The sequence below is a fragment of the Humulus lupulus genome, chromosome 1, assembly GCF_963169125.1.
Source record: "Humulus lupulus chromosome 1, drHumLupu1.1, whole genome shotgun sequence".
NCBI classification, from domain to species: Eukaryota; Viridiplantae; Streptophyta; class Magnoliopsida; order Rosales; family Cannabaceae; genus Humulus; species Humulus lupulus.
This window is the reverse complement of record NC_084793.1, coordinates 237,261,940-237,280,502: the sequence shown is the minus strand read 5'-3', so window position 1 is coordinate 237,280,502 and position 18,563 is coordinate 237,261,940. Positions and strand designations below refer to the sequence as shown.

The 18,563-nt window shown below is 34.1% G+C and overlaps 1 protein-coding gene across 1 annotated transcript; it reads left to right on the top strand.

Annotated features, from left to right (window-relative positions):
* The first annotated feature begins 1,781 nt into the window (after nucleotides 1–1,781).
* LOC133831157 (kxDL motif-containing protein LO9-177-like) lies at nucleotides 1,782–2,961 on the top strand. The gene is made up of 2 exons (XM_062261358.1): nucleotides 1,782–1,999; nucleotides 2,862–2,961. The coding sequence occupies exons 1-2, from the start codon at nucleotides 1,782–1,784 to the stop codon at nucleotides 2,959–2,961; spliced, it is 318 nt and encodes a 105-aa protein (XP_062117342.1).
* Nucleotides 2,962–18,563: the final 15,602 nt, after the last annotated feature.

Below are 18,563 nucleotides of genomic sequence, written 5' to 3'. Positions count from 1 at the left end.
CTTCAAGTGTTGGTGCATTTCATATGTATATTAAGTATTAAATAATGGGGACTTATGGAGTCCCTCAGTTCATTTTGAAGGACTGAGTTCTATGGTAATTCTTAGCCATTGGATTAGGTGAGTTATTGGATTGAACGACAGGATTTTCGTTGAAGCTAAAGTGGGTGCAAAATACAAAATTACCCCTAACTTGTTCCCTATAACTAGCAATCATTCCTCTTCACCCTGTCTTTGGTTTGGTTGTTATATTCTTAAATAACAAAAGATTATGAGAGCCTTATTAAGCTTCATTCCCTCACCTGAATTCGAAGAGACCTTTCTATAATGTGAATATCTTGAGTAGCAGTTGGAGTTGCAAATCTTCATAGTTTTGGTTGAAGCTCCTGTACGGACTTTGGTGGGTCGATAGTTTGAGAATGGGTTTCGGGGGCTGTTTTTTGTAGTAATCAACTTTTTGGAGTTTTTTTCCATTGATGGTAAGTTTTCCCTCCTCTAGCTTGTGTAATATTTTTTGGGCAATACCCATTTGTTGATTTTGGGTTTTGGCATTTTTTGTGAATAAGTAGTTAGTATGACATTGTATATATCAAAGTTAGGAAATTTGCATTTCTGGTGCTCCAATATTTTTTTTTTGGAAGTTTGAACTTTAGCTATGGGCGAAATGGCATTGGGATAACTGAAAAGGAAGAAATTTTTCCTATTATATGAAGTTGAAGATTGTTCTCAACAATATGAGGAGGGTAAGATTTCTCTGAGAACAAACCAAAGAGGTTGATGGACAGTTTGTTTTGAACTAATAATTTTGATTGAATTATAATAGGATTTTGACTTGGAGTTTTAAAATAAAATTGATCATATTAAATTAGTTATTGAGTTAGTTAATTGTTTTATGATTTAGAACTTTGGGTTTGGTTTGGAGTTGTGGTTGAATTTATGGTTTGGTTTTTCATTGAAATTTGGTGGAGTGAGGTTGGACTTAAACTTGGAATTCAATAGTTGCAACTGATGTGATTTCAGGCTAGTTTGTTCATCTTATGTTGACAAATTCAAGTTGAGTTATTGTTGTTGTCTTTTACTTAAATTTGCATTGAAATGTTCTTTTCCTTTGGACTCTTGTTTTTTCTAGAGTGGTTTTTTTGTGTTTACTTTCCTTCAACGATTTTTGAGTGCCTTTTTAGTTTTGATGGTTGGTATTGGTATAATTCTTTCCATGTGATGATCTTGATTTATACATGCCATTCCTCCTATACCTGACCCCTTTAGGTAAGATTTTTAATCCTTAATCGAACATTGAGTTGGTGTTCAATTTAGTATGCGAATAGAAAAATGGTTATTTGTATAACCAAATGAAATAATGTTATATTATATGTATGGAAGGTTTCAAATTTGACTATATTTGAGTGAGGTTAATGGGCATTTTTTCTCATGTTAAACCACGTGTCTTTTCAAAATCTAAGGCATGCATCCAAATAATCAAACCTCTGTGTTTTTTTATATGATTTTGATGGCTGATATCAATCAACATTCATCTTACTTAAATTCCTTGAGTTTGGGTTTTGCATGACATTACACATGCATCTTTATGCAGTTTGTGTCACAACACTTTTAAAAGAAATTTCTTTTGTTTAGTAAATTGTAGGAGGTTGTAATATACTGTTCAGAGTCAGGTGAAGAAGACTTTTTTCCTTAAAGCAAACTTTTTTTGTTTCATTATTGTATTTACTATTTGAAGGGATGCTTGAATTGTGAATATAAAATATATTTTTTCTTCAGCAACTAAAATGACATTAGATTTGACTATAAACTTAATTTCCCTACTACAACTTCTTTTCTTGATTGGCAGATTGGGAAGATTACAAGATAATAATGTTGTACTATCATATTTCAACGAGTACTCTGAAAACTGCTATGTGGAGGTTTTGGTACATTTTTCCAGAAATACAAATAGGGCGTTGAGGTCTATGAAAACATATCTTGACTATGTTTTTCTAAAGCTAAGGTGTGTTTCGATAGAGCATTCTCCATTCTTACTAATTACAATGTTTTGATAGAGTAATATTTCTTAAGTGTCTACTTGTAATTTTTTGATGTGTTTTTCTGATGTTTTTGGTTTTATAAAAATCAAGTTAAGTTAAAAGGGTCTTGTTTGCTATGACAAAAAAAAAATTGAAAAATCTTTGTTCTTAGTTAATCCCTACACATCTAAGTGCCATATTTTTGCATTTGATAAATCATGTTTTATTGCATAATACGTCTGTATTGCAATTGGACCTTAGCTTAGCTCTTGCTAAGTGCAGTATGGCTATCACAAAATCTTCCCATATATCCAAAGAATGAGACCTTGATATAGATGATTGCTTCCTTTTGATGTCATGATTAAGGTCCAATAAATTAGTATTTTTCCATTAGTGGGATCTGATTGAATTATGAGAACCAGTAACTTTAACTTATATGGATATTTGAAAACAAACATACTATATGTGCATCTAAGTTTCAATAGCTTTGGTGCATTGGTACTTATAGGTTGAATATGATGTATTTTAAGAAAGATATTTGCTTGTTATTTAAGGAGGCTAGTAACATGACCATTTTCTTTGAAACAATATTTAGAGGTGATTTGATTTGCAACCATTTCAACAAAGTTAATGTGTCACGTTCTGACTTTGCATGTGTAACATAATTTCAGCTCATTTCATATTAATACCAAATTAGTTTTGATGGAGATACTGCTGTATATATTCTTTCATAAATTATTTTTAGCATCAAGATGATTTTATCCCCATGTAGTATGCCACACTAAATTTAGTTGATCTCTTTATAATACTGATTATGAACACTTGTGCCTAAACTCTACTTATGAGGACCATGAAGTCGAGAATCTTGGCTGTCTATCCATATGCATTTCTAAATGATTCAGAAAGAAAAGCACTCCACCGTAGACCAGACTTGGAAACACCCTAGTAATGTATAATAATAAGATATATATGTGAAAACCATGTAATTACCTTTTGCATCAGGTGTCTAAACTATAAACTTTTATGCTCATAATTTTTAAGAAGCTACTCATTGGTTTTACATATTCTCACTCTCTTCAAAACTATCATACTTGTTCTATTCATAATACCACTATTTTTTCCTTTGACCCCTTTGTACCATTGTGATATAATAGTAGAAATTTTCTGCGAACATTGTGTTGGAGAAAGATTTGTATAATAGATTGTCAATTACGTTGCATATACTTATTCCAAGTACATGAGTTCAGGTTATGCCAGCAAGGTCTTTGGTTACGTTTCTAGATGTATATTGTTAGGTAACAAAGTAATTAAAGTAACGTAATTGGATTTTGTACATTAGAGAGTGTAATCTATTATAAATGTCTTTTGTTTGGTAGTTAGATTTGTTAATTTAATCTTGCATTTAGGCATAGGATATTATGTTTGTTTGTAATTGTTGATTTCTTTGATTGGGCTATTGTTGAAGATATTGATATGAAATTGTTAATATTAAGGTTCACTTCATTTCTCTGTTGTTAGTGACAGGTTCTCTTTATGTGCTAAAGAGGGAGTACAAAATGGTTGACCTAAAGAAACTAGATTATAGATGCTAACCTCATAGGGTGTTTTTATTTATTTCTAATATGAATGGGGATAAAAAATATTTGGTCAAACAAATGGGGTTCGGGACACAATTTTGGGGATGAAAGATTGTAAAGTTAGAAGGAATTTGACAACATGGTTGTTGTCTAGGTTTAATGTTGAAGATGGGTCTTTGGAGGTTCACGACAAATAGTTAAAGTTGGATAGTAATATTTTTGTTGCTACGATGGGTCTTAAGGGCGGCGTTGAAGATTTATTGGACAATTTTGGTGTACATCGTCTAAAGGACAAGGGTGGAAGAACATCTACGAATATTTTGGAGTAAAATCTAAAACGTAATCAATCGATAGACATGTCTTTCGTTCGAGACTTCATTTTGTTTCTTGTTAGTGTTATCATCATTCCAAATACGGGACTAAAGGTTGCGCAGAGCACACGAGTTTAAGGATCCCATACTTGCCCTAAATGACATATCAGTGGTCTATTGGGTTGATTGGGTGTATTTGTCTTACATGCATCTGTGGAAGACCATTCGGCAGTTTCGTGCCAAACTAGCCCAATTTGTGGGAGGATGCACCTATTTCATCAAAGTAGTGTTTGTTTATAATTAATTCATGTACATGCCTTATGAGAAAGTGATGTTAATGCAGTTTATGAATCTCCAATATGTAGGCATATTATTGGCATCACATTGTTTGGAAGGACGATTATGTTGATAGAAGTGTATTCCCTTTACATGTTTGGTCAGAAGACAATTTTAAGGCCATACTCCAGTGGGTAGACGACCAAGGGGGTTTTGAGTCTAACATAGTAAGTGGATGATGCATTATTCTAGTTTTTTTTTTCCTAATGGTGATTGAGTTATTCACTTGTAGTGGTTATCTTGTCTTTCACGTTTTTTGGTTTGGCAGGTATCAATGTTAGAGGAGCAGGATGGGTTGGCTGAGTTTAAGTTGACCACCGTGATCTAATCTTTACACATTACGGTTGCAACTTTGGAGAAGAAATTGATTGACCAGAATAATCAACTTGTCAAATTTGAAGACCGGATTCAACGACAAATTGCAATGGTATTTGGTCGATTACATAAAACATTGAATTCTGCAATCAGTTCAAATTTGGCTGGTGCTGCCAACGCAAACTCCCTTAAGGAGTAGGAGCCTCTGACTCGGGATGGAAGGAAGTTCACTGACGACCTTATACAGAGGAATCTACAGGTTCATGTTGGCCCACGTCCCAGGATGTCTTTGAGTATGAGTGACCCAATGTTTTTGGAATGTGGTTTAGTATTTATGAATGAAGATTAATATCCAAAAAGTACCATTTCATACGGCGACACCAACGAAGGGTGGGGGAGCATGATTTCATCGATTGTGAACCGACTACTGCACCATTGAATGAAAACAACAATGACATGCTAATAATTATTGAAATGGCTCATTCTAACTGTAAGTCAATGGGTTTGGAGAATGAGACAATGGGGGTGAAAATAGAGGAAGTTATGTTGGAATCGGTTCATAAACTTGGACTTGTTTCAAAGGATAGGGAAGAGCTCGACAGGGGAAAAGGGGAGGCTACTCTGGACGGTCACATTACTTCCAAACCTAGTATGTAGGTTAGTGCATCTTCTCCTGTTGTTCATGAAATACAAGATGATGACAATTGTAAGATTGATGCTGCCATTCTTAGGTGAGACAAAGAGCTATGCAAAATGGACATATTATTTCAGAATATAGTTGCAACATATTCTAATAATGACGACTATCAAGTTGGGGCCTTCAAATTAACCGAACCGGTACTAGTGCGTAGATTCAAACTCGGACTTTACATATTTGACAATAGTTTGCTCATGAGGTACTTGTGACTATTATATTTAGTAAGCCTATATTTTTACAAAAAAGTTCTGCTTATGAGCATACGATATACTTTGGTTTGTTTTCTCCTCATTATCAAACACTTTACTATGCAAGGAGGTTTCGGTAGAAAATCGAGTTGTAAAGTTGGAACGATGGTAATTTAGAAGCCTCAGACCAGAAGGTCATGTCAACGTGAAGGTAAGACCTTCTCATTATGTCGTTTATGTCCTAGATCATGAGGAAACATTCATGCGAATATCAAGAATTTTGTAACCAATTCATTTAATTTTATGGTCGGGATAAATGGTTTGACACTTTCATTTTATTTTGCGGATTCTCGATGCTTTTGGGTCAATTTTACGGCAAAGATATGAAGGTTATGTTGAGAAAATTGAAGATTTAAGGACTCTAATTTTGCAAACATATTGGCCTGATCTAGTAAGTTAAAATGATGGATTCTTTTGCCTAGTTCATTATAAAATTTTGGTTTCAACTGCTTATTTCCTTTAAATGTGAACACTGGTTTATTAGGAACGTTGTGAAGGTGGGAACTTTTGGGTAACTGTCAGCTTTCAGTTCCTTGGCGGAGATGTGGATGTCACTTTCCTACTAAAGAACGTGGGAATGGTATTTTTTTTAACCCTTTTATTTGACCTCGCACATTTTTCAAACCTGAATTAGTATCTAATCATGTGTTATTCGATATGGTGCAAATCTTAGTGGCTATGAAGGACGTTGAAAGCAATCATTGGATACTCGGTGTTCTCAACATGAGAAAGAGCTCTGTATCCTACTAGGACTCTATGAGGACCGGACATTCGAAATAGAATAGGAACCAATAGCTTCCCGGAATGGCAAGTTTTCTTTTCTTTCTATAAATTGCTCTAACAGTTTGTCAATGGTCATTAGCAATTGTAATGATGTACTACCCCAGAGTCATTACCATGTGATTTTAAAATGAGTCATTAACTCGCTAATCGAGGTTTTAGACCAAAAAGTGTGATTAAATTAAGGTGAAGACTCATTAAATGAAACTTTAATATAAAAGGTTTGGATATTCATTGAGAACATAAAAGTGTTACATTGGGATCCCAAAACATTGTTTAAAACATAAGTACAACTTAAAAGTTATTATACAGTCGACCTAGGTGACAAAATCGGTCATTTGCACAGTGTTCCTTAAAACTACCCCAGTTGTGGCAACCAGGTAGGCCAGAAATGTACGCATCTCTCCATGCCCTCCAACTTATGCTTAGTCGGCCTTTCCCTTGCCCTTACCTGCACCATAGAGCCCCCTTGAGCCAAGGCCCAACAAGAAAACTCCTCAAACATAGCATATGACAATTCATTTCAGTTAATACATAAATAAACAAACACAACATACAATTCACAACAATGGCCTAACCCGATCAAGGTGCGTTACCAGGCACCAGGTTCACGATCCTAACCGAGCGGGTGAATACAACACCCTACATGGCCATGCCATGGTGGCCTGCATTCAACATGCTTATTGTCGTTTCCAGCCCTTGCCAATCCTGGCCTTTGTCGATCAGTCACAAACACACATACATGACATAGCAATTACATGCATTCAGACATAATACTAAGCACATATAATTGCCCCATGCCCTGCTCTACGGGCACAAACATTTTTCTTACCTAAGTCCTGAGCTGAGCTGACAGTACAAGGCGATCCCGAGCACGATCCCTAATCCCGAGCCTTAGCGGTAAACCCTAGCCTTAACGTAATAATAAATAACCATCACAATCTAATTCGATTAAAAGCTTTTCGAATAATAATAAATAACCCTAGCCTTAAGTTTGAGTTCCCAAGCCTAAAAACACTAATTGGCCAACATTTTCCATTTGAGTCGCGACTCTCCTTAGAGGTGTTGCGGCCCTCTACAAGTCAGTGAGCTCAAGGCTCTCACCTGGGGGACACAGGCTGCAGCATGCCCAACCTGCACCGCAGCGCCTGGGTGATTCAACAAACCCCCTTAGACCTTTTGGGTTCATGCGGGCTGCGGCGCTCAAGAATAGTGTCGCGGAGCGACCCCAAGAACCCAATTTTTCCTACTATTTTCAGATTTCTAAACTCCCCAAAAATTGTTCCAAACATGCTCTACGCCTAGAATTAAGTCCCAAATAATCTTCACTACACTTACAGCAGAACAAACACCTCAGAAAACAAACCAAATCCCTAATTCAAATCAAAATCCAACCTAAGTGTAGAACTTAGCTAAACCTCAAACCTCAGCAGAAATTCACCAAGAAATAGAGATAGGCTTACCTCAACTGAGAATTTCGATCCCCCCTGAGTTGCTCCACTTTATCCTAGTTTCAATCTCCAGTCCCCAAGGTTCTTCCTCTCCAAAAAAATCAAAATCCCAAAGGCACCAAGAAGAGAAGAGAAAAACAAGAGAAAGAGAGAGAGTGAGGGGTTGAGTTTCTTCTATTTGGTTCTAGACTCCTAAGGTACTAAGTCCAAGTCTATCCCTTGGCACCAAAATGACCAAAATGCCCCTAAATAACCTCTTAGCCCTTTAACGCTTCCAAGGGCAAGCCCATCATTTTCCACATTCCAGCTAATTCTTCGAGTAGTCCTACAAATCCCCAATTAATCCCAGCATACCCAAATAACTACTAAATAACTACCTGTTACCCGGTAAATCCGGAACACGCACTAACTCTCCGAAATACACGTAGGCTGACCCCAAGCCGGGTATCTGACCCCATTGTGACTATTCCACTAATCTTCTCCCTAGGACCGCCTTGGACCATACATCTTAAATATATCTCCAAAATGTTGTGGTCTTATACTCATAACACATATATATACCTTCAACGAATCAAAACTTACAGACATGTCCTTATTAACTAGAACGGACCCACATGCATATTTAATACACCTAAACATGCATATCTAGTCATATCATATCATAACCCAAGTAATCAAATAATGATGCACATATATCACGATTAACCATGTAATTATACAATTAAATCAACTATTACTCTCCCGACACGCTAATCAAGGCACCAAGCCTTATTAGCGAATTTGGGGTGTTACAACAATGGTCTCATTATTTATTCTTATTATAGTTGAAGAAGCTAGACCAGTTGCTTTTGTCATCGATGGACGATGTGGGTTAGGGGCGACCAATGTTCTCTGGTTTTTGTATAATGCCCGCTCCATAACTACCCCAGCAGGATAACAGCCATGATTGTAGTATTTTCGTCATGCGATTTATGGAGTTCCTTGCCTTTGGAAAAGTAACTCCCACCTCCTACGTAAGTGCTTTCACGATTTTTTGCAAATAAAACCCCATCCTATTAATTACGCAATGTCAAACAACCATATTTACTTATTACTTGACTGCGTTTCTTCGATTTTGAAGAAGGTCGACGATAGTGAATGATTCTATTTGGTAGTGAACATTGTTATGTGCATGTCATATTGGATTTGTTTGAAGGTAGTACGTGATGCATCTGCCCTTTACCAATCTTCTTTAAGTAAAGGAGACAACTATCCAATGCCCACGTGATAACTCTACAAAATAGAGTTATTTTACCACTTTTTATGTGCTAATTGTTGCTTAAATCTTGAGTTTTAAATTGATTTATTAAGTTTTTAAGTAATTTTGAATTTATTAGTCTTATTTTGATTTTATATATTTTTGTGTGTTTTTATAGTTATTTTGTTGTAATATATTGTAGTTTAATTATTTGAATTATTGTTGTGTTTAGTGGTAAAAAAATGGTGTATTATTGAACTTAAATGTGAAATATAAATTAAGTTATAATTAATATTTTCAAAGAATTAAATTGATTTATTTTATAATTGAAAATATTGTATTATGATTTATTTTATATTTATTTTGTAGGGAATTTATGCTCTTGAAAAGCAATGAAAATGATGAAAAAAGATGGCATTTTTGTGAAGAATGGCAAAGGAATTTGGCATTTTTCCCTTAGGCCCAAGCTTATGGCCCAAGCTTCAATCCAAGTCCAATGATTCAATTCCCTCCCAGCCGTGGCTTCCTCTTCAATCAAGTCATCTTCAATCAATTCATTTAGCCTTCAACACATATCATCTTCCATTCCACATGCCACCATCAACTTGCATATATGAAGTTGCCTGATGCCCCAAGGCCAACGCCTACCCCCTGCCATTTCTCCAAATGCAACCTGCCAGCCCAGCTCCAAATGCCACGCCCAGCAGCCTTTTCTCTCATGGAGCCCAACAATTTTAACTTTGTCCAAAAATACCACTTTTTACTTCACTTTCTACACTTTTTACTCAAAAACATAATTATTACACCCTATAATTTATCCCTATTTGCCATTTTATAATTAATTCAATTAATTTAATCAATTTAATTAATTTGAATTGATTATTTTAATCATCATTTTTGGCTATAAATAAGGGATTTGTGGTTCAATTTTGAGGGGGAGGTTACTATACCATAATTTCTACACATTCAAAACCTCTCAATTTTCTTCTTCTTCTTCTTCTTTTTATTATTTTCTATGTATTTTTAGAGGAAAATTTGGGGGTTTCTCCTCCAAATTTTCCTATTTATGTTTGTAATTTTTAGTGTGTATTTGCTATTCTAGTTATGAGTTTCTAATCTTTTTAAGATTATTAAGGTGATGATGAAACATTTTGTAACTAGATAGTATTTATTTTGTATGTTGATTTCCCATTTTGTGCAACAAAGTTTATTGAATTTTCTTCTTCAAATATCTTCTTTCATCTTAAATATCATGTATTTTGGATTGTTAGCACATATTTACACTTTGTTCTTCATTAGTGCTAAAACATGATATTCTTTGTGTAAGATGTGTCATTAAATTGTACACATCCATGCTTAGAACAAAAATATTATGTTTTGCCTTATAAATAATGTTCATTGATTTATTTGTTATTTCATTAGATTGATTTACACTAAATGCTTTGAAATTATAATTTAGAAAAGTGAAGAAAAATCTTATCTTTTTAGAAATAATTTGTGCTTAAAATTATAAATCTATTTAGAAAATGATAGTTTAATTCATTTTAACTATCACTAAAACTTGGGAATTAATGTACTTATAAATATTATTGAACTTATATTTTGTGGATTCTAATCCTTAATAATCTTATTTTACCATCTTGTTTAAAATTATTAATTTATGTTTATATATTGACTTTAATTTATTTATTATTATATTTTATTTTATTTTAATTGTTACAAATTATCATCAATCTTTGGAACTAGGTTAGAATTTATTAATTTTGGTTTAAAATAGTTTTCTTTTTTATTTTAGACAACTCCTTTGGGTTCGACCTCGTGCTTACACGAAAACTATTCTACAAATACGATTCGTGCGCTTGCGAGTATAAATATTTAAACATACCCGTTTTGGGTCCATCACCACGCAAGGTTTGTGCCTAACCACAAGACCTACACCTTCTATTTCCAAGCCTTCATCGAAAAAGGGAGGAGACAAACACTAGTCTAATTTGTGAAAGAGGAAAAGGAAGGCATGATCGGATTCCACACGATGATTCATATTATGTTTTCAATATGACCATTGTCTAAGCAATTGTTGAACGAGTTTTAATGTGTTTGTTTCTACTTATCTTCTATTAAGTAGCTATTTACAAAATATAGTAGAGGATACTTTGATTAATGGTCATTGTAAATCTTCTAAGAACAATAATTGTAGGATGCTTTTTGGGAATAGTGACCCTTCACTAGGGATGTCCCATAATATTTTGAATCAATTAGGTCAGACAAATAACTCGAGCTGGAAACAAACCACCTGTATGTTCATATTTTGTTACTTGAAAATGTCAATACATAATATATTGAACCAAAATTCGGTGCCATTTAATTATTTTTATTTTATTTTATTAAATAAATGACTATGAAGCAACCCCAATTTCACCCAACTTGCCAAACTAACAAAAAATTTCATTTTATAATGTACACCTCAAATCATAGAGTTCTTGACATCATGATCAACTCAATAGAAGTTTGTGCTATTTGCCCTTTTACTACAACTTTCTTCCAATTTAGCCCATGACTACAACATAACGGGAGTAAGTGGGTCCCTGTGTTTGCTGGAATTTCAATTTCCTTTACTGCCTAATTTTGTTAATGTTGAGGCACCATTATTTTATTCTAATTAAACCTAGTGTGGTACTAGAATTTTTTTACAATTTATTGAATTCTTCCATCCAAGTTATTACATTTCGGCCCGACCCAAATTAAGCCCAGTCTGCCCTACCCAAATTAAGCCCAGTACCTAATTAAACAAAATGTACTCGTCACTATTCACTTCAAAAATATGCACCGAAAACCTTCTATTGTTTACTATATATTGTAAAAGTCAAAACCATGTATATGTATCCTTCCTAATATTTAATATTATGCAATTTAACATGGCGTTTGTTATTTGATTTATTATGTTCAATATTTAGATTAACCATCAGACTAAAATCACATGTTTAAGGAGTCATAGTTACAATAAATTTTTTTTCCATAAATTCATAGCTCTAACTATGGTATGGTGTGAGTAAGGTACTCATTATCCCTGACTATAAATTTTTTTTTTACAATTTTTTTTTAAAAATCAGTTTGAAAAGAAAAAAAAATCCCAAAAAATCTCCATACACCATTAACACCTCTATACCTAATCTATAACTCATACACGAAATATGTCCAATAGCCTTAATGGGATCTATTTCCTACCATGGTACTATCAAAGATTGTTCCTTATTTTCTTTCCCAAGAGTACTATAAAAGATTTTGATAGTTCCTTCTAACATTAAGTAAGGTTCATGACCTGCCTAAATGCATTTGGAAACCCACTCCACTTATAGCCACAAGTCATGCTCAATGAATGGTACGGTTCTTCAGTCCAAGCAAAAGCCTTCAATTATCACAAGTAATGGCCACATAATTCATAATGGACATGTCAAATATAATTAGCACCCATACAATAACTCTCTACATAAGCAGTCAATCCCAAATACAGCAAGCTAACTAAATTACTAAATCTACTATCATATCTTCACCTCCATGATTTGTACTATTTGTACTATTCATTAATAACTAGCCCAAATTAACATTTAATCTATCGAAACAACCACTAAATAATGAAGAATCTATGAAAAAATAATACTAACATTACAAAAAAAGACGACCTAAAAAGGACCCCTCTCATTCTCTACGATCGGGTATGAAGAAATCACCAAGAATATTATTAACTTTCTCATGTAGATATTAGTACTTCTAGAAAAGACAAAGAAAATAGAACAAGTGACAGATGATGCTGAGATCTTTATGGAGGAGTGGAAGGCAGATTATGAACGTGTTTGGGAAGCAATAGAGCAACTGAAGATTATGAACATACAATATGCTATTAAGGTGTACATACCAACCACCACCCCTATATCTCAGTTTATGTGTTGCAAATATAGTGGTGATAATAGTCCAACTAATATCACGTGGGGTCCAACAATCATTTATGTGAACATGACACACAACCTTCAAGTCAAATAATTCAAAATTAAAAGTGGCAGTCAATGACAATTCTCCTACATTCATGGTTGCAAGGTTTGTAGGCCATATGTATCAATATATGGTATTAGGGTTAAATAGGTCATAATCAAGTCCACTTAAATCTACAAAAATGGGGTACCACTTAGTCATTTTATATTAACCTACCCACTTTTATGTACTCATAATGTAAATAGATCATAATCGAAGCATTATAATAACCATATCCATCTGCATGGCTTCTATTAATCTAATTTTTAAATACAAGTCAAAAGTTCAAATAAGGATAAGGCTGACTACCCAATTTATAGAAATGTGTTTCTCACTAATACGATTCCACGTAATTATTTTTCTAGCCTCACGTAACACCTTCATTTTGCAACATAATTTTTTACATCTCCCACATTACTACTTTCTGCCTCATATAAATGTCACACTACTTAATGAAAATCTTTTCAAACGATTTGGAACTCCTTTTTTTTATAAAATAAATTGCATAACCAACTTCATCATAATTAGAACCCAACCCTGCCCTCTATGCACTCCATCCCCTCTTCCATGGGTACTCCTCTTCTATAAATACCAATATGCATGGTCTCCATATCATTACATAACCTTCATCCCCACTTCCATATTCACTCTTCTCTTCTTCTCCCCTTACTAGAATGGAGCTTATTCCTTCCCAAGCACATAATGTTTTCCACTGTCCAAACTATGATGATCTGACAATTGACCAAATGAACTACATTAATCACATTCTCCATGAGAACGTGAGGATTTCCGCCCAGCGTAGTGATCTTCAAAATAATTACCTTACTAACTTAATTCATTAAACCACTTTCAAGGTTGAGTTGCAGGCCATGGAAGTGTCCATGGAAGAGATGAAGAAGAAATCTGACGCAATAAAAGCGGCAACTAAAACCACTATGGAAGCTTTGGAAATTTCCATCAATGAGCTCTGTAGCGGCTATGTCACCATGTACCCGATGTACACTCAAGCTCCTAAGCCACCAAATAACTAGTATAATGTAGATTCCTAGTAGATATGTTGTTAACTTTTTAAGTGTTAGTGTTAAAGTGTTATGAGTAATGTCAACGAGGGTTATGTTACATAAAAGGTCGCAAATCTTTTTGTGGGCTTCAAGTAGGCTCGAAAGCGTGCTCAAGTAGCAGCGAATGTGGTTACAAATCCCTATAATCATGGGCTTCATTAAAACCATATCAAAACAAGCCTACTTTAAATGGATATTTTTTATTAATACATTTGATTATATTTTAATGTATTCTTTTGTATTTTGAATTTAAATTAGATATCATATAACTTTCCTAAAATTAAGGGTTGAGATATTGTGTAAACCAGGTCTATAAATAGCGGGGATTGTAGTAATTTTTTCAGGGAAATTTTTTTTGTGCTCAAGCTCCTAAGCCACCAAATAACTAGTATAATGTAGATTCCTAGTAGATATGTTGTTAACTTTTTAAGTGTTATTGTTAAAGTGTTATGAGTAATGTCAACGAGGGTTATGTTACATAAAAGGTCGCAACTCTTTTTGTGGGCTTCATGCAGGCTCGAAAGCGTGCTCAAGTAGTAGCGTATGCGGTTGCAAATCCCTATAATCGTGGGCTTCATTAAAACCATATCAAAACAAGCCTACTTAAAATGGATATGTTTTTATTAATACATTTGATTATATTTTAATGTATACTTTTGTATTTTGAATTTAAATTAGATATCATGCAACTTTCCTAAAATTAAGGGTTGAGGTATTGTGTAAACCAGGTGTATAAATAGCGGAGATTGTAGTAATTTTTTCAGGGATAATTTTTGTGCTCAAGTTATGTGAAATCATTGGAGTGGAAATTTTTTGGCTGAGAACTCCCTATACCAAATTTGGGTTGATTTTGCTATTTGAGAACGCAGGGGAAAAATCATAGCGACCCGCTTGAGTTTCTTCAAGGGTGGATTTTTCCCTCGAACTGCTGTGGCGCTGCAACCATTTATTGGGGCAGTTGCAGCTAAACATGGGAAACGCTTATGGGAAAACTCTCAAACAGTTGTGGGCTCACGGCTCAAAATGCATATTTTTTTCTAAGGGGACTTCTTGGCCTATGGTGGAGTTGCGACGCTAAAACAGTGTTAAGGTGCCTTTTTTTAAGGTTTGGGGAATTTAAGTTGAAGGGCTCGGTGACAGTTTCACTACCCAGTTTAGTGTAATCTGATGCCTCGAGAGCTAGGGCTTGGTTTTGGAGCCCATTATCGGAGTTCGTTACTAATAAACTTATCATCCATATGTTGTGACTAGGGTTTTCTGCAAGGATCGGGTGAAAGGGATCGTACTCAAGGTCACCTTGCTAAATTACTCAGGACTTAAGGTAAGAAAATGGGCACATGCATCGAGATTCAAGCATTGTCCCTGGTTATCGAATGTGGTTATAACTGTTGAGATTGGTTAAATACATGGTGGAATTATTTAGGCAAGAAGAGGTGCTAAAACAATAACGATTTCACAAAAGTCAACATGTGAAAGTTGACTTTGAGTATAGACATTTTTTAATTCAAAATTTTGGGTAGTAAATGTTTATTTGGAGTATATAAGAGTACCCAAAAAGTTTGGGAGAATCGGGAGGTGTTTTGAGACACCTCATGGAGCCGTATTACATAGGCATTGGTGATACGTCGACTCCTAGGAGGCGGCGCATCGCCTGGGCTCTCAAAATCCTAGAGAGAGAAGTACCAAGTGACGTGTCACCTGGTATAGGGCAACGTATCTCCTAGCAAGTGATGCATCGCCTGGTCTGTTACGGAATGTTTGTACGGTTATGTGTTTTAGCTCCAAAACTTAAATTTAAATGCTCTAATCTCATTAGTTGATTCTAATGAGTGTCCTATACTATTTAAGGGGTTCATATGAGCTAATTGGTGATTTTATCACTCACCTCTCTCTCTCTTTAAAACTCCCTCTCTCTAGCTATCAAGATTACTAGTTTTCTCTAAGAAATTCTTCAAGCATTGCTTGACTTGCATGAGTTTCAAGGCTTGTTAAATCTCAAATATTGTTCTACTTAGTTGAAGCTTCAAGCAATAAGGGAAGGCTTGGAATAGAGATTTGGGACAATAATATTCTTATTGTGTATAAGCCTTAGAAGTTCCCCAAGTTTAAAGATTCAAGTTGCTCAATACAAAGGATGTATTTTTCTAACCCTAATCTTGTATTTTGTTACTCGATTGTGTTTTCATTGTTAGTATTGATGATTAAACGTTTCTAAGTTCATATTATCATCATTTAATCGTGTAGTTTCTTATATTCATGACTCACATTCATATCATGAACATGTTTCTTTGATTATCAAGAATTGCATTCATACTTTGAACATGGATCTTGATTAACATCCAGGGTTTGGAATATTGCATTATTCCCATTATTAATTGTTCATTTGCAAAGTATAAATCCATATATTCCCAACAATAACCACACTTTGTATATCTAATTAAATGTGAACGTCGTTGGGCTATGTTTAATTGTGTTGTATTTAAGGTGCATATCTATTTGTATTTCTCTGGAATGCTTGGCTAACGAGCCATGATCAGCAATATGCATGTGTAATCTAGGTCATTATGGCAGGGCCACTCTAGGGGTGCGATATGCACTCATTTGACATAGAGGATGCATAAATGAATTATATTCTTACTTGAGTTTGATTATAAGTGCTAAGCATGCTATTTATGATTTATATTCTTTTGGTTAGTTGTTTCTGCTTATTTGGGTTTTGTTGTTGGGCCTTTGTAACACACCAATTTTTTTATTTTATTTTATTAATTTGTGTGCTTTATTTGAATTAATAATTATTAAGTGTTAGAAATTTATTTTATTCTTCAAATTGTTTGGTAGAAATTATGTGAATTAAAATTGTTAATTGTTTATTTTGTATGAGCTCTTGAGTTTTGGTTGTATGCATGGTTAGTAGAAATGTGTCCTAGCACTTGTATGTGTGCATGTGCATGATTGCATGGTGAGCATGCAATAGTTTTCCCAACCATTATTCTAGATTTTTCTTTTATTTTTTATTTAGTTTTTATTTAATTAAAATGAAAATAATGGGAGAAATAAAGAGAGAAGGATCTAGAAGCCTTGTGTTCACACAAGAAATAAATGGGACACAAATGGTAAGAAGAGATAGAGTTGCCATTTTTGAATTCTCGTAACCCTGGACCTCGCCTTAATAAAAGAGTCATAACATGATCTGTAGATATATGATTTAGAAAAAATTGGTACCGTTAAAAAGCTAATTAAATTATCTACAATATTTGTGAAATAGTATTTTCCCTAAAATGGAAAAAATAAGGTTCAAATTCGAGTTCTGTTGCAGGACCCTAGAGTTACGAAAAAGAGCACAATTCCCTTATAAAGTGTGGACTGTTAGGAAAATACATGTTATTTCAATGGAAATGGTAAGAATTATTACAACTCTAGAAAAAATATTACAAATAAACAAGATTGATTAAATAATGTTACAACTCTATGACTGAAAAATACAAATAAATAAGAGAAGAATTAGAAGAAAAAAAATGGAGAAATACAACTCTAAACAAAAAGGTACAAATAAAGTAAAAGTGTTTGTTACAAAAGAAATGAAAGATTACAACTCTTAAACAAAAAATACAAGTAAATAAAAAAGAGCAATAAGAAGAAAAGCTATAGTCGAAAATGTAAGAACAAGAACAAAAACAAGAAACTCTCACTCACATAGCCAAAGTGAAGAGTGTTTGGAGATCACCAACTTGAACAAGGTTTGAAACCTTTGTCCAAAAACTTATTTCCCCCTAACTCAAGAACTAAGGGAACTCTCACAATTTTTTGGAAATAGCTTTATGGAATTATCAAGCCTCTATGTGTTTTCTAGCCAAGTTCTCGAATGGATTGAAAAATTGTGTCTTACATGTGAGCAATAGGCTCCGATTTATAGAGTTTAGAGACACCCTTTGAATTTCGAATTCCACCAACCCCCATGGCTATTACCAATGATTAATTTGATGTTTATGGAATTAAAAATGAGATTTGAGAGTTATTTGTATTTTTGGAGCCGTTCAAAAAGGTTGGAAAAAACTAAAATTTGGTCAGTCAGACATTGTGGCCGCGACCACGAAAATTGCTAGTCGCGGCCGTGGCTCTATGTCCCCTAGGCCGCGGCCACTACCCAATTTCAGCATACAAAATTTTGCTGTTTTTCCAAACGGTTACAAATCATTCCTAATTGATTTTGTAACTCCCAAAACACATTATTGGGGTTAAAATCATATCTCTAACAACCATTTCACATATGGCTTTAAGAAATTCAACTCAAATTTCTGTAACAACATATCTACACAATAATTGGTAATATTTGGAAGTTACAAATTTGTAACTGAATTTGTAACACCAAATATGTTACATATTTGGATATTCACATATATCTAAATATTGTAACTCACTTTTATATGTTACAATATGTGACACTCTTTGTCACATTTATTTAATCTAAAATATTATATTATAAAATAATATAACATTACTGTTTACCCA

Excerpts from the sequence above, each read along its gene's own strand:
- LOC133831157 (XM_062261358.1), top strand. The coding sequence starts at position 1,782 with ATGACATTAGATTTGACTATAAACTTAATTTCCCTACTACAACTTCTT. Across the intron at positions 2,000-2,861 it reads TATGTTTTTCTAAAGCTAAG|GACCATGAAGTCGAGAATCT; the intron begins GTGTGTTTCGAT and ends TCTACTTATGAG.